Raw genomic sequence first — 22,923 nt, 5'->3', positions numbered from 1 at the left:
TCCTCAAGAATTCTAGTCTTTTATTACTATAAATGATGATAATGACTGCAGACTTACACGTTCTTCCGTTTCAAAGCAAGGTTCTCTTTAAAGTTTTGGAATTTGGTCTGAAAACCAGTCGCACTTATCATACTCAGACACAAAGAGGATGTTGCAAGTCACCAATCAAATGTATTTATTTATTTATTAAAAAGTGGTAATTTATTGAAATTTTAAATCATGTACACATTTTATGCTTAATTGTAAGAACCAAAAGCACTTAGTATCAAACTGAAATGACTGCACTGCCTCTAGAGGTCAGTATCATACAACAAACAGGAATGATGAGCTCACGGGTGAATCTGCAGGAGGCGTTGCAGTCGTGTGTTCTTACAGTAGCAATGATCTAATAATATGAGCTATTCTAGTAATGACTAATACAATAAAAGTCATTTTAGTGAAAAACTTAATTGCATTGAGCAATATAAGCATTGCTTATTTTTTGGCAAAAAAAAAAAAAAACTGATGAAAAAAGCACTTAGTGATTAATGTTAAATTACAGGGAGATTTTTGACAATTTTCACATGAACGCTGCACAAGCAAGTATTATGTAAAGCTTTAATTATTTTCTTTTGGCTGTAAGTTTTTCGCTTTTCTGTTATTTAAAATCAGCTTGAGGCAGCGGCCGCTGTAGTCGATGTAATAAAGCATATGAAAAAAATAAATCTAAATCAATCCAATGAAAGATTTAAAAAACAAAGGTGGAGAACAACACATTGCCTTGGTAGAAAATGTCCTCTTGCCCTCTCATAGAATACACACAAATCAAAAAACGTCGCCACAAGATGGCTTCACAAAGGCGCTGAAACCTCAACCGCTTACTGTAACACGTACAAATACAGAAACAAAGGTCTCTAGATACTCCACCTAAACTAATCACTTTGCTACTTCAAATACAGTTAATGTTTAAAGAAGAAATCTCAGGAAAATCTACAGCTTCCCTTGCACCTATCATCCCATTTCATTCTGAAGATCAGCACATTATTTTAAAGCCGTTTTCAGCAATGCAAAACTAAAGTCAATAAGATGACATAAAAGTACATTTTAAGACCAAGTCCAGGCTTTAGTCTGGTCCCAAACACATGATTGCCCTTTCATCACCATTTCACAAGTGTGCCATTTTTGCATGCAGCTCTGCTATAGCTTCAATATTCATAAAAAACAGATATGTTGCATAGCCACGCTCCCTAGTTATGGAGGGGAAAAAACACATCCAATGTGTCCTTTCGTTATTGCCACGTTTCACATACATATCTTCACTTCTTGTTGCGGTAATGGGCTGCCACCACCAGGTAGCTGTCAGGGGTAAGGTCCTTGATGTTAGGGGACTTAATGCTGATGGTGGATGTCTTTCCCTCCACTCTGGAAATCTGGAGCATGCGACAGGGGTCGTGTTTCAGCAGGTAGCTCTCGAAGGTCTCCCAGCCTCCACCGACTCGCACCATCACGTGCTTGTTGTGCAGCATCTGCAGAGGGAAATTGGATTACGGTGTCACTTGTAGTGCTGCATTGTCAAAGTGGAGCTTTAGTGGTTGCTGCAGACCCCCATGACGGGACTAACATCAATTCCTTGATTGAGGCTTTAGGATGAATTTGAATAAACACTTAAGCATGGCTTTGATGATGTGAGAGCTTGTTGATTGATGTTGGGACCCAGCAAAGAATTGGAAGCTTTTCATATCCTACCACCCCAAGGTCTTGCAGAGCTGGCTGCTTACAAACAAAGCTGGTTGAATCATCTCATTTGGTGATTCAGCAGCCACTCTAACAATTACAAGGCTGCACACAGCAGTGCTTTGAGCTATGTATATGTTCACAGCGTCAATATGAATATGAAATTAAATCATTCCTAAGTAGCATTGAACACGTACACAAAAACAGCTGCTGTTTGTGAAAGTTTGACTTGTTAAGGGTGCAACAGCGAAACATGAAGATCATTTACAATAATCTTTCAACTAAAAAAGTATACATGCTCTGACACTGAAAATGTTTTCCTAAACTGTTCGTTGCTGCAGCACCTCTTGTCACCTACCCGAAACCTTTAAGAGCCTCCTTAATGTCTGATGCATTGGTCACTGCGGGAGCGAACTGTGACGTCAACCATTGAAATCGGTGCTTTGGGTATGCTCCATTCTAACTAATGAGACGCTGCTACACTGCAGTAAGAGCACCAGAAGGAGTCATACAGGAAATACATGATTTTTACAAATATAATTACACGGTTTCAGCTTCAGATTGTTTTTGTAACATTTGCAATGACTTTACCTTCATGGGGTTTGATGGGTCATACATATATCGGTATAGTCAGATCTGCTAACAACTTTCCATTTTTCAAAAACATCAACAGCAACTGACACGACACGCATTGTTTGACATCACGTTTGGTGCAAGCTTCCACTCTTGGCCTCATGAACAATAAACATAGCTTTTACAGGTCTAATGGCACTTCAAGGGCAAGGTCTTCTGTGGGAGAGGACAGCTCCAATTTGAGAGGAAAACTTTGGGCTTTGTAGGTGACATTATGGATAAGAAAATAAATGGTAACCCAAAGCTTATCTTTTCTTAATTTTTATTTTTGTGGGTCATGGAAAAGACCCCTTTATGCTTTAAAATGGCTCCGATTAAACTGTGATACTTTCGTCTCATTTGGTGTTCTGGAGTACATGTGAATGCATTTCTCTCTCCTTCTAAGAGATATGGATGTCTGTACTGAATGTTTCAGCTAATAAGTGATGAGATATTCTCTGAAAACAAATACTGCTTGATGGACCATACACTTGGTCAGGTGACCATTAACATTGTATTCATTATCCTCTGCAATATGAATATCTTTCAGAAATGTTATTCCAATCTAACTGTTGAGACTTTCCACTAAATAACAGAAATGTCCATCTGTTGGTGTTGATAGAGAAGACGTAGTAGAGGGATCACCAGTGTTAGTAGGGTTTACCTCCAGAGGACATTGTGAAACTTTTATGGCAATCCACCCAATAGTTTGTATTCCACCAAAGTACTTGACCTTATTCAGGCTGTTAGTATAGTTGCAATATTCAGGCTATTTCATCATTCAAAAGCATGAAAGTTATGTGCTCTGCTTTTCTATCCAAAGCATTCTTTGTAATGATTTTTTTTCCCAGCAACATTTCAGAATGATGCCACCTGCCATATCATGGCACATTCCCAGGATTTGCTACCATGGCAACACCACCCGTAATAATAAAGAGAAGAAATAAAAGGTACTAGTATATTGGACGATCCAACACTTGCATTCCCAAGAGGACGTGCTCATAAAACACGTCTGCTTCACTGTGGAGTCTCATTACTTCTCTTCCTCGTTAACACGCCATTACACCTCATCAAAACAAGCCTGCTTACTGGGTTAACTGAGAAAATAAACATGTTATCATGAAGACCATTAGGATGCTGTTTTAGTCTTTGAAAACACAAACAGAAGGATTCGGACACATAAAAAAACTAAATAGGTAGGATGGGGTGGGATAAATGGGATAACATTAGGATGGGATAGAATCGACCAACTACCTCATGACACTGTCACCTCGGTATAGCCAGATATGAGGCTTGAAGCCCTCCAGCAGCAATAACATACAACATTTATAAGCCTCTTAAAAGAATCAATCTAGAGGGCAGCAGTGGGGCAGCACCTCCAATCACCAGCAACATGCCTCGGGCTTTGTTACTGTAGATGTAATGGTCCTGTGTGATGCAGTGAGGTTTCAACCATGGGGCTTTGGGACAAGACCCTTCCTGGAGTCAATTCCCTCCTCAGCTGCCCATAGAGGTGCAGAGGCCTGAGGCTGAGCTGGGACAGCACTTATCACAAACACTGTGGTGTTTCTCTGCCCTCTTATGTGGAAACTACAAGTAGCCCATTTATTCCGGGAGCTGGGAAGGTCGGTCTCAGGTTGTACAGGTTACTGTGAAGTGAGACTTTCGTCACCGTTGTCCTCCCAGTGACTGGCCCTACTGTCTTTTCAGCTGCTGAAGAGAAACAATGTGAGTAATTTGAATTAAATCTTTCTTGCAAAGAGCGCAGACTGAGAGACATTTAATACTTGCTTTGTTTTCCACGATCAATAGCTGTATCTCGTACATAACGTAACTTAAATAACGTAATTTTATCAATAGTAATACAACTCAGTTTGTATTGCATATTGCACATCTGCCTTACCTTTTAATTGAATTATTATAATTATTATCATTTTTTGGTGGGGGTGGGGTGGGGGGGGGGGGGGGGTGACAATCAGAAGTCATTTAAAGCTTATTTGTAAGGTTGATGAGAAACATTAAACTAGACCTGCCTCGTGTGTGGAGTATTTATCTGTATAACAGATTGCGCTGGACCAACACTTTGAGCCTCTCACCATTTGTCCTTGGTTGCTCAGCAACACAATGGAGACTGAAGCATTCAATCAGCGTTAGGGTCGAAATGATTTGGATTCACACCATGTTATTCTAACTGCAAAAACCTTTATGTTACACAAATAAGAGTAAATAATTATATGAAATCGGCTTTATTCATCAAATCCTTACAAAGTTGGATTAAATTTGGTTTGACATAGCTGCATTATAATTGGCTGACAGCAGAGGACGTCCAAGAGTAAGCTCTCTTTTTGCACGTCTGCAGATCTCAAACATACCATTGGCATGAATCACATTCTTGGAGGTGTGAATCCTGGTAGTGGGTTGCCAAGTAACCGGGATCCCAAGGGGACTGATGCTACTTCTCTAATCTGTTAGCCTCCATTTATCTTTCTCAAATACTTGTCATACTTCTACTCAGAGTCAGTAGAGTAACATTTCCTGCACTGAGACATTCATTCTGACTATCAGATCAAATGAATACATGTTTGGGGAAGAGTGAAACATTTTTCAAGTCATACCTTACTTATGAGATCATATGGAAATTTCTTTCTCCTCACAGCCAGTGAGCTACATGATGCTGGCATGAAACACCATCAGCTGTAAATTGGAGCTCACAGTAAAGGCTGACTCTCAACACATAATGGATGACTTTCATCTCAAACCCAGCCCCATGTATTGTCAAAGTGCCATATGCTGTGTGAAATGAAAAGAGTTTGCTTTGCATTGTGAGACCTATGTTATGAACTGCAAACTAGAATGGGATGAATTTAGATTAGCAGAAATAAAAACCCAAGCCAGACTCTGTGTCTCTTCATATGCTCTTAAATCTATTTATCACAGAAACAAATATAAGGATTCACCATGTCAACACCCAGAATAGATTCACTTCTTATATCATACAATGTGTTTTAGAGTAGACATACATGTAGAAGTACCCTTTTTTGTGCGATTATACACGCTTTTAGTAATATTTTACAGCGTCAAACACAATAATGTCACTGCAAGCCGCATAAAAGAGAGGTACTAAGGTAAAGTATAGGTATCTCATAATTGGGCTTGAAAATACACCACTTATTAAGTATTTTAGCTAAATACAAACCTGGACCTTGTTCAACAATATAATACAGCTTAAACACTATGGCAGAATCCCACATTTCAAAATGAGTATTTATTTCATTTCTGTAGATGATTATATGGTTCTTATTGTGTTGATATGCATTACTTTTTTGAAAGTTAAAACTTTTAAGAAATCAAATCACTTTCAGTTCAACATCTTTTCAATTCATTTAAGTATAGTCTGCTTTAAGGCAACTGTAAAAAGCTAAATCATTTGCTAACACTATCTAAAATACACCGTATTACTCAGCAATACTCACCCGTATAAAGAGCATCTTCTCACCAACTCGGTAACGTCCCTGCGACTGTCTCTCCACACAGAACTTATTCACACATCTGCAGGGTGGATCATCGGCGATGTGTCTTACCTTTAACACAAATTAAGACAAACACTTTGCAAACGTATCCCCCTTTGATGTCAAACCAAACCAAGGGTGAATCATTTGTGACTTACAGCATCATCCAGCATCTTCCCGGTACTTTTTTTGCTTGACGTCCCTTTGTGCGGAATCGGAGATGGGGAAGGAGATGGAGAGGGAGAGGGAGATGAAGGGGGAGATGAAGAGAGGGGCTGAGCTGGGGGTACAGGGGATGGAAAAGGTGGCGGTGCCTTCTCCTCTTGTTCAATCTCCTTCTCCAGTTTTATAAGACCAGGAGGCTCTACATTGTACCTAGACAATGGAACAGAGAGTGTTCGAAAATTAAGTTTGACTTGACAAAACAATGGAAAAGAGTGTTTAAAGTAATCAAACATCAAATAAAATGAACAGAAAGAAAATGTGAAAAGCCAGAACAAACCGCGATGCTATCCGTCCCAACTCTAAAAGACAAAGGCACACCTCTCGCGGCTGCTTATGAAGAACTAAAATGAAAAAAAAGAAATCAAGTTTTAGCGTCGAGTAATTACAAGAACATCTTGCAATGGATCTGGAACGAGGCGATGAGTGAGGATGAGTGGCTGTGTGATGGTGAGATGCACATGAAAACAAGCTCATGAACTTCATGCATTCAAATGTTCCTTTCCTCTTTAATCCTGTTCAAACCAAATTAAATGGAAATGCATGTTTCTTCAGACTGGAAATGTACATCTAGACTTGAGATGTTAATTATTTGTTTCACCAAATGACAGACCAGACAGTAAGTGTGGAGACAAGAAGCATGATAACTCTAACACACCATGCAACAGAGACAGAATATCCACTGTATGATAGCAAACCTGATGTTGTTACATCTACTGCTGAACTGATAGATTCATCCAAAAACAGAAAGAAAGAAAGAAAAACATTTGTCAGCTGGTATTGTTTGCTGCAATATTTTCACAGCATTTTATTGCATTTATAGTGTGTGTCGACATCGTTTTAATTGTATATAGTTCAGCGTGTATATCTTATTGTGTATGTTACTTGGCCTGTGGAAAATAAATTATTTACATAGTTTAAACTGTTAAACCCACGATAAGCCACAACTTGGAAGAATATATTGCTGTTACTGCCACTGAAACATATCGTGCACCCTGTTGTAAGGATAACATTGCATGCCAGATATCCTCACCGTAAAGCAGAATGTTGCAAAACGTTGGAGAAACAGATCAAACACAGAGTGTGCGAATGAGGACGAGAGAAAAAAATGCCTGCTCTGAGCTGAGGAGAACATTTGCATCATGTTGGCCCACTTTCTCACTAACTCACACCCCTATGTCTGTGCTGCAGTCATTCATGAGCACAGTATTCAAGATGTCCTGATTGTCAGGTAGAGCTGCTCCCATCACTGTGCTCCCAGCAGACTGCTGCCCATGTGAGCCTTTTTTGAACGTCAAAGGAGGTGAAGCAGAGCCTGGAGATGTGAGGCTTCTGAACCTCAGTGGAAAAGATATGGAAGCAGTCCGACCTGTGTGACACTGTGCCTGCACAATCAATCTATTCACAAGACACAGAAATCTGAGTCTACATCCCTGGCAGTGCCAGTGCTAGATCTTTTGTTTGTGGACTCTGGTTGTTCTACATTCTGATGTGTACAGCTGGGAAAAAGCAGACACACCTAAATCTTCTGACTCAAAGAGACATGTTTCTCCGACTCCAACCTCGCGGCACCAGGCCAGAAAGTTGGCCGTGTTGTCTCGTGCAAAGAAAGAGCCGGAGGGAGCACTCTGCCGGCAGGGTATCCTCCGATGTGGGATTTTCTTCTGGAAACAAAGAGAAGTTAGTTGACAAAAAGTAAGTTGGGAAACATCCCCACACTTATACTGGTAAAGTGTGCCTGAAAACCAATTGAAGCAATCACTTTAAACTTTGAGTGAGACAATGACTTTACCAATATCTGCTTGCTCAGCTCAGAGTTTCCATCAAAACAAGGAACTAGGCACAAATTTAGTGTGGCTCTTTGTTTTGATGGAGACACATTAGACAGCGCTGACTACTCCGCCTGCTGAGGCTCTGGTTTCAGCCCAGGATCATAGGCCTTTTCCACACAGATCAATATGAGAGATGACGGGTTAGAAAACTATGGCTACTTTACCAGGCCTTCCATGATTTGGGATCAAATGACATGCTTATGGGTTTCAGCCCCCACACGGTCTGTTCGGGGAGATTTATGCGCTTTGCTGTGGTTTTATGCAGGATATGTGTGTCTGTGTGCTTTGACAAAGGTGCAGTGAGCTCATGCGGGAAATATGCAAGCTTTCGTGGGTATTTTTCTCTTCATTCCAGGCTCTCCTTTTTACTTTTTTTCTTGGATCATTTGTGTTGGTGAATTACTCTGCATTGCTGTGGAAAAAAAAGTTGGCTACGTTGGAAGTGTTGTTTGATATAAGAATCGGAATGGCATTTTATTATTTCTTCTGTGGCTTATTGTATCATTTTGCATCCTTGTGTGGTTAATTGCACATGAGGCAAAGAGCTTCTGGAAACAATATCCCTACACAGATGGGATCAATCAGGAGAAAGAACTACATTGTTTCAAATGAGCAGTGACATTTACAATCACATAGTTTTCTATCATTCGGAAAGGTTGGAAACAGACAGCTGTTTATTCCTGCTTGAAAGGAACAATTTCAGTGTTAGATGAGAAAAATATACCGCTTTCATATCTATCTGTTGAAAATAAAGCTATCAGCAGTAGTTAGTTATTATATTTTAGCATAAATAGGTGTGCTTATGCCTAAGCCAGCTGTAATTTTCACACATTGATGCGTCTGTTCCTCCCAAGAAGTTGAGATTCTGTGAAAATTGTAAATAAAAACAAATCATAATGATGTGTAAACCATTTAGATCCCAATGTTTAACTGTACCGTAAAGACAACATAGCATACGTCAAATCCTTTTTTCTTTTCTTTTTCTTCTTTTTTAACACTGCAGGGATTTGGAAACTGAGGAGACCAACTGTAGCAGCTCTGAAAGCAAAGTGTTTTTGTTCTTGCTTGGCATATGACTTCAGCTCAACAGTTTGAGCCACTCTGTGTCAATTTTTTTGTTTCATAATGCAACAAATGTCTTCAATGGTTGCCGGACCTGCAGGTAGACCAGTTTTACATCCAAACTCTTTTACTCCAGAGCCATGTCACTGTAATATGTGCTGAGTGTGATTTAGCACTTTAGTATTGCTGAAATAAGCAAGATCTTCCCTGAAACAGATGTCGCCTGGATGACAGAATATTTAGCTGCAAAACATGTATATATTATTCAGTATTAATATGCCTTCAAAGATATGTAACTTACACATGCCGTGTGCGTTATTGCACCACAAATAACGGATGATGGCTGATGAGTGTGCTGATGAGTAGTCGAGCGCAGAGAAGGCACAAATATTTTTGAGTGATGTTTGTATGTTTGTTTATTTGTTTTTTTTCTGTTTTTTATTTTTTCACATGGTACAGTTTTGGTACAGCGTCAAGAAAAAAATATTGCGAAACTGTCAAGCTATTTGTCCACACATGGGTATGAATCCCTCTGCATCTTTACTTCTTAAACACTCTACCTCTCATAGACGCTCTTTTTACACTCAATCATGTTACTGACTTGTTGCGAATTAACCATATTAGTTCTGAGATGTTCCAGCAGCTGTTCCAGCCACACACAGCGTTTCTGCTGCACCTGTCTCAACAATTTTCAGATTCAAAATGAGTCTACATGTGTCAACATGTGTTGTCTCTGTAGTATTTTCAATTAAACGTGGAGTTAGAGTTACACAAATTGCAAATCATTGCATTCTGCTGTCATTCATATTTCACAGGTGACACATTTGTGTCAAGGAAGAAATATGAAGTTCACTCTTCTGTAGATAATAATGACTGATGTAAGAGAAGGATATTTTAGAAACAACAGTGTGATTTATTGTTTTTCTCTGCTGCAGTCTGTTACAGTAGCCCCACGACACACATCACATCAACTTATGACACAGGTGGGGATTGTCTTTTAAATGCTCGTAACAATAACAGTAAATAACTATAGCTTATTGGCATGATGAGATTTAAGTGTCATAAGGTGATACACCAATATATCAAATTATGGAAAACAAGGCTAATATTTTACTGCTCATTAAACTGAGGCTATTTAATATGAGCTATATTATAACATGGACTGACAGCAGTAAATCATGCTGAATACTAAATATCTGTCTCAGAACTCCTCTGCTGTCTCTCTGTTGGCCTCCTCAATCAATAGGCTCCTCTATTTCAGTAACTGCTCTGCCGTCCCACAGTCATTGACCCAGAGTATTTCCTCACATCTGTGCTGCCGCACTCACGCTGAGATCAGGAGACCCACCGTCATCAGCGCAGTAATGCCTCAGTGCAAACACCACCAACCATTGCTGAAGAACCAACAAAAGAGTCTTTGGCTTCTTTTCCTCTGAATTAGCAACACAACCTAATTAGTGTTTCCCTCTTTTGGAACCTTATCATCCCTCAGAGCACCAGATGTCAGTTCAGTGTATACACACACATCAGTAGCCACTAATATTTGAAAAAATTAGTTGTGTCTACAGGATAATAGTTCCGCCACATTAGGCACTTTTAATTTTGAAAAGGAGGTATCGATGGGATTTCTATAGACTGTTAACAAGAACAAAAACATTAGTATTTTGTCCTTTGGTTTGTCAGAAAACTCTGAAGACGTCAGTACTGTCTTGTCGTTGCTCTTCTTTTCAAACAGTCTCGTCTTCTCAATCATCAACCCCACAAATGTGCTTTTACAAAGATTGCGGAGGGTAAATTATGTATATCCACTTTCAAGATAACAAAATTTCTAAAGCCCTCATTCAAGGCTCACAGATCATTTAATGTAGTTCTCTTGATTCTCACAGGGGATGCTGGGCCCCATCAGTTAATGTGTCCTTGCAAGGCTTCTTCTTTTTTTCCTTTTGCCCTGTTGGAGAATGTAAGATCCCATCCCCCATCTCACTCTTTAAGCACCATTTTCTGAAACTGTTGAGCTCTTTCCAAAGTTTGAAGTCCCACAAAACCTGTTGAAAAGTATGGCAAGTATAGCTTGTGGATTATTTTAGGTCTTCAGATAGTATCTCTGTGCTTACATTACTCTCCAAATGTCACAACATTAGAATGTGTTTGAGATAGGAGAGGTTAATGGGAACAGTGTTGATTTTTTGTCATTGATAAACTACAGGGAAAGTTAATATGATATAGCGGTCTCAATGGAACTCAATCAGAGTTCATTAAAGTCCTGCAACACTTTTGTCTCAATAAAATACACAGAACGATTGGTTTTCAAATGATGATTCAAGTTGAAATGAACAAAGAATATTATTTAATCATGGATTTGTGCTGGGGAGCTGTTAAAACACTTGATATCTAAGTGACTGTTGCTCAATCTGATCTAATAAATCGCTCCTTGAATGATATTTTCCCGCTCAGAAAAAGTCCTCTGCAAAATCATTCACGCTGAAAGTTAGTCTGGGAACACTTTCAGCCAAGATTTAGCCTCCAAATTAGTGTTTTCACTGTAACCCATATCATGCCAGACTACTGCAATTCTTCGAGTTCTCTGTACCTTGCTGTTGCCAAGGGCAGGCAGGTCTCCATTACTTTGTCTGAACTTCTCCTGTAGTGTCTCGGCCAGCTGGCACAACAGGAAGCCATTGTCTAACTGATCCATGAAGCTCTCAGCAGTGATTTCCAGACCTGGGCAAGGGACACATAAAGACAGCAGACAGTCCAGCACCATAAATCCATCATAAAATGCTCATTTAAAAATATTCAAAGTGCAAAGAAAAGAAATCCAATCCCCAATCCCTTCCAGGTTAAAGCTGAACCTGATGTAATATTGTCGACTCTCAAAAACTGATTTAATGATTGAGCCTCGCTGCTGCTGGGTTTGTGCCAGCTCCCCTGAAGCCAAACGTTGAAATATTACATGATTTGGGAGAATCTGGAGGGATTTTCCTGGTAAAACACCAATAGACGGCAAAGACAAGGACAGATAAAAGATGGCATCGGTTTGTGCACAATATTATAACATATTTCTGCACAGTTGAAGATATATATTGGTGATCAACATGTGGTGTCCAGTTGACTGACTTCCAGAGGACCATTCTTTCTTAGTTAGATCATTGTGAAATAGGAGGTGGTGGCAAGGGGGTGCCTGTGGAAAGAAACTGGAGAGATTTCTCTTTTTTTTTTAACCCCCTTTCTGTTTCTTATAAGAGGAGGGGTTTGGGGGTTCAGTGTTTAATGAGTTCCAAATGTTGCAATTGAGCCCAGAAAAGAGTGATTGAATCTTGAGAAATACTGGGTTAGTTCCCGTCTTCTGCTCATACTCGACCCTGGCTGTATGTGAGGAAAACATACTGCCAGAGGGCTCAAAAGAAATATTTTATATATATTTCCTACTCAAATACTTAATGACTGGAGTTGCTTCATTCCTTTCACCTCAAAACTCAACAATACGACTCATCGGTATATTAAAATACACATTGCCCACCCATTGCTCCTCCCACATGAAACTATATAAAGAACTTAAACCAACAATACTGTGTATTCACTGGAAACACATAGATGCTACCGAAGTCTGAAAGTCCTTGATCCGACACCGCAGAAGATCAGAGGTTTCTGGCTCAGCTGGTTCCAGTGCAAACAGAGAGCCAGAGATAACAGAAAAGGCTTAAGCTGTTTTAAGTTGCACATACGGACAAAAAGAGTCTGTTACAGGAACTAAACCTGCCAACAGAAATGGTTGTATACACTCTGCAGGATGTTCACTGAACTAACTCCCAGTCATTAAACAGAGCTAAACATACTTCCAAGACAAACTTTACCGAAGAAACACTAACATCGTTGTGTATCAGTGCATTGCACCCTTCTTCATCTATTTAGACCAAGGGCGCTCTAAAATCCAACCGGTGTTTAAAAATGTTCTTCTAAAAGCTGGGGATCTTTCTAAAAAAAATTGACAGAATTGTCGATTTTCAATCAACACTTTGATCACTCTTAAGCAGATATCAATAAAAAATACATGTATATGTACTGCCTTACTTTCATAGGTACAATCCATTAAGACCAATCTGACATCTATGTTAACCGATATGCATGTATAGATGATATCTAGTCTATTCCTTTTATTCAAAGATATTGATTCTCTCAAACAGGCACTTTGCCTCTCTGCAATTCATCAAACAATTGCACAATTCTTGTGTTAACTGCTTGTTCACTGGTGCCACATTCAAACCAAATGGTTTTACAGCATGGAAGTATGTTAGCAAGTATGTTTTCACCAATGCTAACCATTTTCCATGCATAGTTTGTTCCCAGTCAGCCTAAACAAACTTACTCAGACACACCCAGTGAGTAAGATCAGAGTGTTAAGTGTTGACTGCACCGCTGAAATACACAACACATGGCGCATGCTCCCTTTGCTGCTTAAGCTTCACTGGTGGCTGTGCATTATTTAAGAGATGTTAATGATGTCCATTATTCATTTAAGGTAATCGCTGGAAAAGCATGGAAACACTGAGGCTGTTGACTTTAAAAAGGTTTGTAATGAGGGTCGGATTGATTCCAGTCCCTTGCAGAGGTTAGTTGCATCAGCAATATCACTTCAGTTAATGTGAAAGACAAGATGATGAATTTTGCAGAAATTTTCAAACCCATGCTGTATCTAGTCCTGTGGTCAAATATATCAGCAACTGCATGCTGTAATTTTCCCAAATGTGGCAATATGTGTGAGAAGTAAATTAAATAACACAAACTGTGTCCACTTTCAGCCATCCAGCCTCAATGCAAAGTGTAGCAACAATGTCTACATAGGGCTACACTACAGTGCAAAAGGGTTAAACATAGCCTAACTTAAAGTGTGCATGTCATCAAGTAAAATTCTTCAAGGTTTTGACCTATCTTGGCTGTGCAAATATCATGATATTGTTAACTGGTTAAACATCACACTGATGCTGACTGCCACTCAAACATTTCTATTTACAGAAAATACTGAGAGATGGGACTTCAACCAGTATCCACAAGATACATTTGTGTATGAACTATAAAAGTGGCTTACCAAGAATATTAGTGAGCCACAGGGCCAAGTCCTCTTTCATGGGCAATAGGCTGGCTTCATGTCGACTGGAGAGCCACTGTTGGTACTGCTGCATGTCGGTCAGCCCAGGGCTGAAATGCTGTTTTGGGCTCAGAGAGCTGCACATTGTTCCCTACTGACAGCCTGAAGGAAGGAATATTGGAAGACAAGGCAGGTAAAAGCTACCATTTTTAAATGCATATCTGGAATTAATATTGATATGGCAGTGGATACAGTATAAATAACACAATACAACAGCAGTAATGTGATTCAAGACATCAGATCTGCTAAATTGCTTTGTAAAGCAGATCTTGCTCAGTATACTGAAATGTTATGAATGCCATCTAAGTTTTTGATTGCATCGTTTGTACAGGCATTGAAAATCATAATTCTCTCCTACAGGTGGGAAGAAGCATATTTTGTACGCATTGCATGTATGTAGATGATTATACCAAAAGAATGTGTGCTGTTTATTCATATGTTCAAACAAGTGCATCATTTCCAGGCCTATATTTGGGCTGCAACTTATAGCCGTTTTCCTTGACATTTCATCTGCCCATATATGTTTACTTATCCATAGATTCATCCTCCAGTACATTAAATACTCCTGTGTGTACGCCTCAACCAACCAATCACATAACAGCTTACATCCATGTATGTTAAGACCAATATCATATATAATAACATGATGAAGACTTTGGTGGGCACCCAAAGTAAGTGTGACCAGTTGGGTATTCACTTAAATATGATTTCTCCCTTAGTTCTTGAGTTATGCTGTTGAGTAATGGCCAGAAAAGTGTTTTTGCTGAACATTATGATGTCTAAATGTATGTTTACCTTTGACTAGTTGAATACAAATAGTAGTCATCATTTCTATCCCATCATCCTTTTGCACATAATTATGGCATGATTTGTTGAATTATGGCCAAAAACGCATTGGGAAGTCATAGTGACACTTTAAATTCTAAAAATCTAGTCATTAATAATCCAAATTTGGATAAATTAAGACATTCAGGACACATTATGTCTAAAAAGTGCTTTGAATATATGGAAAGACAACCTGACAAAAAAAATAAAAATAATCACTCCGAAGCTACAGCAGGAGCAAAGGCATAGACATCTTCAGTCAGCGGTTTCAGTCAGCTGAAAATCTTCTACCCAATGTTCTTCAGCTGACTGTGAGTTAAAGCACAGGAAAATAGTGAATTCTCACTTTTTATGAACTTAAGCCAGAGAACAGTCTTTTTCTTGAAAGTTATTTATTTTTCACAGTAGTCACATAGTTGTAGTTTTCCAGCTAAAGACCAATCAATCATTTCAGGTCCATTCGAAACACGTCACATACTGTTAATGTACAAAATGTGAGTAATCTTTAATTAACCTGAATAAACAACCTTTTTTTTTCCACAGTCATGATTTTTATACAGTGATTTTCTTAAACAGCTGCTCTTCATGCTTGTACTTTCCGAAAAGGAGGAAAAAAATGATCTAACAAATACGGGAGAAAAGGGTTCTGAGTACTTTGTCCTTAAGGCCGAATCCTGGTGTGGATTGCAATCCATCTGATGACATTAGACAGTAACATTCCAGTCCATTTCTTCACTAGACAAGAGACATTTTCATACCAGTCAGACTCCCAATACAATATACAAGAGGAGTTTTATTAAACAAACAAAGAGCTCTTTCAGTTTACTCTTCCATCTATAATGGAGTCTATATCAGTCCAATACAGTCCACATTGCGGCAGAACTTGCATGGATTGACCGCATTTTACATCAATATTTAACGGCAGCTTTTTTCTGTAAAGTGATTACACAAAGTGAATGATGCGGTTCTCTGAGCCTTTTTCTAATACCATATTAGAGTTGCCAAGTGTTCTCTGTATGAGCAATGAAGTGAAATATATTCAGAATTTAAGTCAAGTGTCTCTCCATCAATGGCTCTGGAGAAAGTGACACGACAAGATGGTGGCAGATGTAAACAGAAGGGCAAAGCACACAAACAGCTCATTCAGTCTTTAAAAGTATGAGCTGCAATGTGCCCTCTGATGTAAACCGAACACTGTTGTGATGCAGACAGAAACTTTGACTGGAACTCTAGATCACAGCTGAAAAGTACTTAAAAAACACAGAAAAGAATATCTTTTAGATTTTTAGAACATGGTTCTCCTTTTATGAAGTTGTCCTGGGAAGTATCGAATAAGCTTATATCTTAAGTTTTCTTTAGTCACTCATGACCTAAAACACAGATGAAGGCTCTGGGATATTTTCTGATCTGACATTTTGATCTACTGCCCTTTTCTTTGCTTCAAATTAATTATTTCTTCGGACTGTACTGAAGGAACAAAGAGTTGCTTGAATACAATTTCCACTTCCCATTAGAAAAATTTAACTGGTAAATTTGAAAGCCTTTGCCTTATGTTTGGACATAAGCAAAAGCATCCCACATTCCCCCAAGGCAGGCAAATAGCAACAGGATGCATGATGCATATTACAAAAGGCACTTATATGAACAAGGAAGCATAGCTGCTATAAACAAATAATTCATAGTGTGCGAAGGCTGAAGATTTCCTCTAAATCCTGAGGGAGTGTAACACAATGTGAGGAATCTGACCTTTAAAACTGGGAAACATTTCAGGGTCTCTCTGGAACTGCATGTAACCAAATCACACTGCTGTGCAAAACTGGACATCGAGACCTTGATGTCCATCCGAGGTCATCTTTTCGTCACGAGGACAACAGCTTCTCACTGCTTACACACTCTAAACTGTGGAGCTCAGCACTCACACACAGGTGCTACATTCCCATGTCCACTGTGGTGATGGCAGACAGAACAAGGGCACTGGGACAACTTCCTGCTTGCTCATTCACTGGTGCAGCATGTAAATAAGCATGAGTATCTGACATGTTTTTAGGAAAAAAACAGTTCAATTCTCTTAAATTACTCATTTTCTTATACAGTATGGTGACCTCTGCATTGCTTCACAGTGAGAACAATGCAACTTAGAATTTGTTAATTTCAATTTTTCTGACAATTAAATAAAACTTGATTGACAGAAAAAAAACATTTTCAATTGTTTCTCTCTCAGCATTTTAATAAATATAATATTTATATACACTCGATCTAAAGGTAAGTATTTCATGAAGATCTCTATTGTTTTTGACAGGATCGCGAATGAACATCCAGACGAATTTGCCGAATCTTTCCCGAAGAAGGGAGCCTCAAGGAAACATCGTAAAACATACCTATTTCCTCGCACCATACTGTAGCCTGACCTTTTCGACTTCAGGCCCAAAAACACCCCTCTGCTAGACCACACTTTTCTTCTGCGGAGCCTGTCAGTGTTATTTTCAGAATCAGGGTCAGAATCTGATGTTTGACTTTGTGACAGACGCTCTAATGTACAGAGATATAAAACTAAACTACCTTCAAGTCTAAGAGGCCTCATGACTTCAGTGAAGCCATTGTAATGCACCACGGTTGGCAGCAGATTGCTCCAGGAAAGGGATAAGGATGGGAATTCTGACTGCTAAATCACATCAATTTCAAAATACAAGAGTGGCCCTGTCCTGTTCATCCTCACTTCCCTTCCATGCCTTCCTTCTCCACAACAGTAAACTGATCTGGAGGTCAATGTGTTCACTTAATCAAAGGAACTCTGCATGTTTCTACAAGAGATGCATACTCAGTACTCAGGTACCAGACTGTATCAGCTGCTGTAGCTAGTCAGTACGGTAAATGCAGCGAACATCAGCAACAGTAGTGTGTTATCATTCACGAAATGCAGCCTTCAACAGCAAAAAGCTTGCTTACATAATCATTATATCAAATCACACATTCCAATACACAACTTGAGTGTTTATTAGTGCACCATATGGAGGGGCTATTATGCACTCAAAAATTTTATAACTAACAAGCTCTCCCACTTCTTCAGTTGTTGACCCCTTGTGTGGTAAGATTTACACACGCAACACATAGTGTGTTTGGCGTACAATAAGTCAAGAATACAGACACCCATACCACTTTGTCTGAATTTTGTGCAATGACTTGGTTTGATTTTAGATGTTGTTTTATTTGACTCTTAAAAGTACTTGGCAAAAAATCATTTGACAGCGGCAATAAGTTTTTTAAGTTGTCTCCTTCTTTACAGCAGTGACAAATAAAAAAAACCCACAAGAAACAATTAACCACTCTGGAAATAGGATCAAGGGAGGAACCCTGATGAGTTGTGTCTGAAATGCAGCTGAGCACTCACTAATTAAAAGCAGTGTAGTGACTGTGAGCTGCTACTGAAGAAAATATGTCACAATCTGTACAGCTGAAGATGCCTCACAATGTTTCTTTTGTATTAAATATTCAAAGCACGCGAAGTAACTGCATATTCCCTTTTAACTTACAAGAAGTATTTAACTATGCCCCAACTTTTTAGGTAAGTTACAGCGGGTGGCATTACTCTGCAAATAAACTAAACTTTCTGGTAAGAGAAGCAGGGATCTTTAAATTACTGATCAATCCAAAGCGCTCCACCAAAAAAAATAAATAATGCATATCGACAATTGACAGCACAAATGAAACAGTTTGAATAAGAGCAGAAGAGTCCTGAAACTGTGCTCACCCTGGGATTCAGCTCGTTGGCGCGCACCTTCCTCTCAGTCGTCCTGTGAGCTGTTGAATCCTAGCGTTCATGCTTCTCACAGCGGCTCACCGAGGCACAGGTTATAGGCTCCAAAACGCTGAACTAAAGTGAACCGGGGAGGTCTTTCTCAGTGCGCACTGCACAAAGATCTGGCTAACACACATATACTCACAGCACTGCTGCTGCTGCTTCTGCTGCTGATGATGATGATGGGAAGGAAGTTTGATTCTGATGGCAATGTCTCCCTCCTCTTATTGACATTGTTGGACTGAATTCAGCAGGTCAGCCTGTGACACCGTATCCCCTGATACGCTAATAAAATTAACCTATTTTCTTTGTTTATGCGTCGAATTTTTTTATCCAAAGGCCCTAACTGGTACTTTTACTGATGATCTCCTGTGTGTATACTACTATATTTGAATGACACTGTGTGGTAGTTGACAAGGAATTTTAGTCATTCCTGACGCTCATCGCGAAGACAATCCCAAATACAGAAATCCCGTTGTCTTCAAATATGCACGACGTTTTTTCCAGTCCCACAATTGACTCTCTTGCAATAGCATTATTTGCGATAACATGCATTCATAGGAATTCGGATCCGAAAATCATTTTTTGTGGTATTGAGTTTCTCTGTCTTCTATTTTGAAGGGCAGAAAGTTGGCTGAATTCCTGCACTCGACTACGCATGCGCGGTGAAGCGGCACAAAGGCAACCAGAACTCCGGGGGTTGGAAAACTGTAAAGGCGAGTGCATTTAAAACAACAAAAACCTTGTCCACCTTAATGTGCTATGTTCATACTGCTACGCAAGTTTTTTTTTAAAAGTCACTGGGTCTTCCGTTAATCAAGAATTACATTTGTTTTGAAATGTGACACCGGAAGTCCTGTTTACGACTATAATCAATTGACTTGACTTCGGCTATTGCTAACCTTTAGCTAACACACAACCTCTCGTCGTGACATTATAGCAGATGATTTTTGGGGGGGCTTTGGACAGTGTGAGTGAATGCTTAGGTTGTGGTTTTATTTCTTGAGCTGGTGCTCATCCCCGGAGCCCAGAGGCTGATCTCTGAATGCAGACAGCGCCACATGGAGGCGGCGCTGAAAAACTTGGCTAGCACGATCGAGCTGCTGGCCGCGGCGGCTCACAGCTGTGTGGTAAACCAGTGGGATAAACAAACGGTCTCCAGAGCATTTCACTGGGCCAAGTACTGCGAGCACATCTATGCAAGGTTTCACAATAACTCCACCATAAGAAAAGTTATGGAAAAGCAGCTGCAGCTCACAAATCAGAGTTTACGTGATGCCATCCCTGAATATTCCGAAGTCTCCTTCTCGGATCTCCCTCGCTGCCAACACCTGTTGCTCGCCCGGCTGCTGAGCAATCCCGAACTGCCCATCTCCATCTTAAAGATACTCTTTGACACAAAGAGCCCTGCTAACGACACGTGCAACGAGTACGAGGACATCACAGGCCTCTGCAGCCACATGGTTCAGTGCAAATCAGCTTGTAAAGTCCTGCGTCCTCTCTCGGGCTTTTCAGCTCTTGGTGCTGATGCTGAGGTTCAGGGGGAGATGCTGATGGAGAGGCTGGGTGCTATGCTGAGTCAAGGCAGTGACCTCCATCTGGCAGAGCATTTTTTGTGTTCTGTCCTCCAGTTATTTGAAGGAGCAGCACAACATTTGTGTCCAGTCATCGCAGCAGCTCTGCTGACAAAGAGGGATTCGGCTACACAAGCTGCTTCACACGATTTTCTCCTGGACTGGCTGCAGAATCAACACAGTGTGCTGCAGCGCATGTGTTCAGAGCTTCCTTCTACGCTTCTTAAAGACCTGGCAAAAGAACACTTGAAATTTAGAGATGCGTACTGCGGTGTACTGAAAAAGTGGGCCTCGGACATGGAGTACAGCTTAAGTGATGGTGAATGGGTCCAAGCTAGCACAAACCCCACAGTGTCCTTCCAGAATATCGCTGAGCACTTTCTGGCCTTGTTTGAGGCTTGCCCCTCAGTGAGGAGGAGTACAGAAGATGAGATGCACGCTTTGAAGATTTCAGATGGAGACTTTGATGTCAGAGGCCTGAGTGTGTGGGGAGACCTCCTGTCAGCATTGGACTGTCAGAACTGAGGCTTCTTTGGAGAGAGCCAAAATGTTTCCATCTTGATCTGCGAGATCAATCCTTTTTTTATATATATGTATATATACTAGAAAAGATTTAAGCTAACAGAGTACAAAAATACAATAAACAACTTTGTCTGCTCATAGTGATGTTTTTCTTTACTGTTACACTGTGACTTACCTGTCATAGTCAACATTTTATCCCAGTTTGTTCATTGCTGCGTATGTTTAGACAGTATTTAAGAAATTTGGTTGTTCAAATGAAAAAGAATCTATAGAGAGAGGTTCAAGGCTTCTTTCAGCATCATTCAGCTTATAATTCATTCTACTACACAACATTAGCCATTTGATAAAAGAGTAAGAGGCTGTAAAGGAAATGCAATAAGCAAAGGAGTCAAGAGCATCTTGTGTAACTGCACACCTAAAGTGATTTTTTTTTTTTTTTGCTTTTCAGTTTCTCTCACACCATCTGTCAACAACCCCGCGAGCTGTGCTCAGTCTAAACCTACACATTTTGATAGGCTTCATGCCATCCATGTGACTCGACTACCAATTTGCACATCTCAGACCTCGCCCGTGTGTCAAAGCACCTCTGCGGCGAGGGATCAATTAGTCAGATCAGGCGTCTTCAATCAGGCCGACAACAATAGCTGGTGTGTGACACGTCTCTGTCAGCGGATTAGAGCCCCGGCCGCCATGTGGAGGGAAACACCAACACAGCCACGGCTCGTTTAACACACCGTGAAAGCAATTCACGTAGAGACAGACAAGGGTCAGTGAATAAAGGCCGGCTTGTACACTAGCAATTTATTTCCAGCCAATAAAAAACATATGCGTCAGGCTGGATGGAAACCAGCAGTGACTGAGGGGATCGAACCTCCTCCTATGTTTCAGATTCACATCATAGTTCCATTCTGTAAAGAAAGACAATAATAAGAGTTGTATTTCACAGACTAATGAGAGCTTTCGGTGTGTTCTTTCTTCCATGGAGCACAGCCGTGTGTAGCTTTTGGTAATTTCCACTTGCACATTCCTTTTGTTGAATTTCGTGCTTCTCACTCTTGTTCACGACCTCACACATAACTGGCAGAGCGGGTGAGCAGCCATGGTGATGACTCAGATGTGCTCGTGTTTGACTGCAAGAAGCCCGTAAGGAAAGCAAGATGATGATTTACTGCTCGCATCAATCTGCATTTACTTAAACACAATTTTTTTAAACTAGTTCTCCAAGAAGAAAGAACACCCATGTGCCTGAAAACAACCTGACAAATAAGAACCTGTGTTATTCTTAGTAATGATACGACTTCAGTTATCCAGAAGGCAGTTATACCATTTATGCATTCTGATAAGAATATTCACTTTGGCTGTTTATCAAGTGATTCTTTTGATTTGTTTCAAGAACAAATTGCTTACTGCTCTTTACTTGCAGCTTTAAAGGGTTAATGCAGCCAGCAGGGCTTCATATCTGTAGCCGACACGTTTCATCGTGTGATACTCCTCACTCAGCTGAATGTGAAACCTACAGACTAAATATACATAGTTTGTATATTTAGCCTATGTGTAGCATTTTGGTGAAAAACAAGGGGAAAAAAAGCACATTTGGATGTTAATTAAACAACCGCAGCATACTGTTTTTCCTCCTTTAGTCCTCCTTTGGTTTATATTCCATCCGGTGTGATATTGTTCTCTGTCAGCGTGGGGTAACAAACTGCAGTGAGATGTGCTGAGGGGGGAGTGTGGGGGGGGGGGGGGGGGGGGGGGGGGGTGCTGTTCTGCGCCTTCTAAAGGGTCATGAAGGATAACATTCATTAAAACTCAAATCCAGCCACCATCTGGTGGTGTGAATAGGGAGTCCTCAGATGGGGTGGGTGCGGGAGGGTAGAGCCCTCCCTCGGCACGTGCCTAAGCCGCTCCAGCTCCCCCTTCTGTGGCCCCACTGACTGATGTCAGTGGCAGGAGGAACCCCACCCCCCACCCCCTGCACACCTGTGTCCCACTCAGAGCACCCTGATGATCATCAGCCAACGTCAGGCATGCAGCGGGACAGAGAGAGCTATGCTGGGAGGTGCGTTGTGAGGAAAAAACTGATGTGAACATGTGCTGCTTTATCTTTTTA

The 22,923-nt window shown here is 40.3% G+C and overlaps 2 protein-coding genes across 3 annotated transcripts; one reads left to right on the top strand and one right to left on the bottom strand.

The window, feature by feature from the left end:
* Positions 1-193: 193 nt before the first annotated feature.
* Positions 194-19,082, bottom strand: gas2a (growth arrest-specific 2a). 2 transcript variants are annotated; one of them, XM_072386008.1, is made up of 8 exons: positions 18,670-19,082; positions 14,037-14,198; positions 11,541-11,671; positions 7,576-7,717; positions 6,337-6,400; positions 5,993-6,209; positions 5,799-5,906; positions 194-1,505 (listed from the first exon to the last, which is right to left on the bottom strand). In XM_072386008.1, exons 2-8 carry the CDS (start codon positions 14,179-14,181, stop codon positions 1,296-1,298), a joined length of 1,017 nt encoding a protein of 338 aa, XP_072242109.1. In that variant the 5' UTR covers positions 14,182-14,198; positions 18,670-19,082; the 3' UTR covers positions 194-1,295. The 2 variants fall into 2 exon arrangements, with proteins under 2 accessions (XP_072242109.1, XP_072242108.1); XM_072386007.1 differs by having other exon boundaries at positions 7,576-7,720; positions 18,670-19,079.
* A 317-nt stretch (positions 19,083-19,399) lies between these two features.
* fancf (FA complementation group F) lies at positions 19,400-20,915 on the top strand. The gene has a single exon (XM_072386006.1). It carries the CDS (start codon positions 19,779-19,781, stop codon positions 20,814-20,816), a length of 1,038 nt encoding a protein of 345 aa, XP_072242107.1. The 5' UTR covers positions 19,400-19,778; the 3' UTR covers positions 20,817-20,915.
* The last annotated feature ends 2,008 nt before the right edge of the window (positions 20,916-22,923 follow it).

The sequence above is a fragment of the Leuresthes tenuis genome, unplaced genomic scaffold (assembly GCF_036924035.1).
Source record: "Leuresthes tenuis unplaced genomic scaffold, fLeuTen1.0.hap1 SCAF_5, whole genome shotgun sequence".
Classification (NCBI taxonomy): Eukaryota; Metazoa; Chordata; class Actinopteri; order Atheriniformes; family Atherinopsidae; genus Leuresthes; species Leuresthes tenuis.
The sequence above is the reverse complement of the archived record's forward strand: the minus strand, read 5'-3'. Positions and strand labels throughout refer to the sequence as shown.

Bases quoted from the DNA above. Each gene is read 5' to 3' on its own strand.
- gas2a (XM_072386007.1), bottom strand. From the start codon at position 14,181: ATGTGCAGCTCTCTGAGCCCAAAACAGCATTTCAGCCCTGGGCTGACC. The intron at 7,721-11,540 runs GTACAGAGAACT...CTTTGTTTCCAG, and splicing joins CTGCCCTTGGCAACAGCAAG to AAGAAAATCCCACATCGGAG. The intron at 6,401-7,575 runs GTGTGTCTGCTT...TTTTCATTTTAG, and splicing joins CTTTGAGTCAGAAGATTTAG to TTCTTCATAAGCAGCCGCGA.
- fancf (XM_072386006.1), top strand. From the start codon at position 19,779: ATGGAGGCGGCGCTGAAAAACTTGGCTAGCACGATCGAGCTGCTGGCC.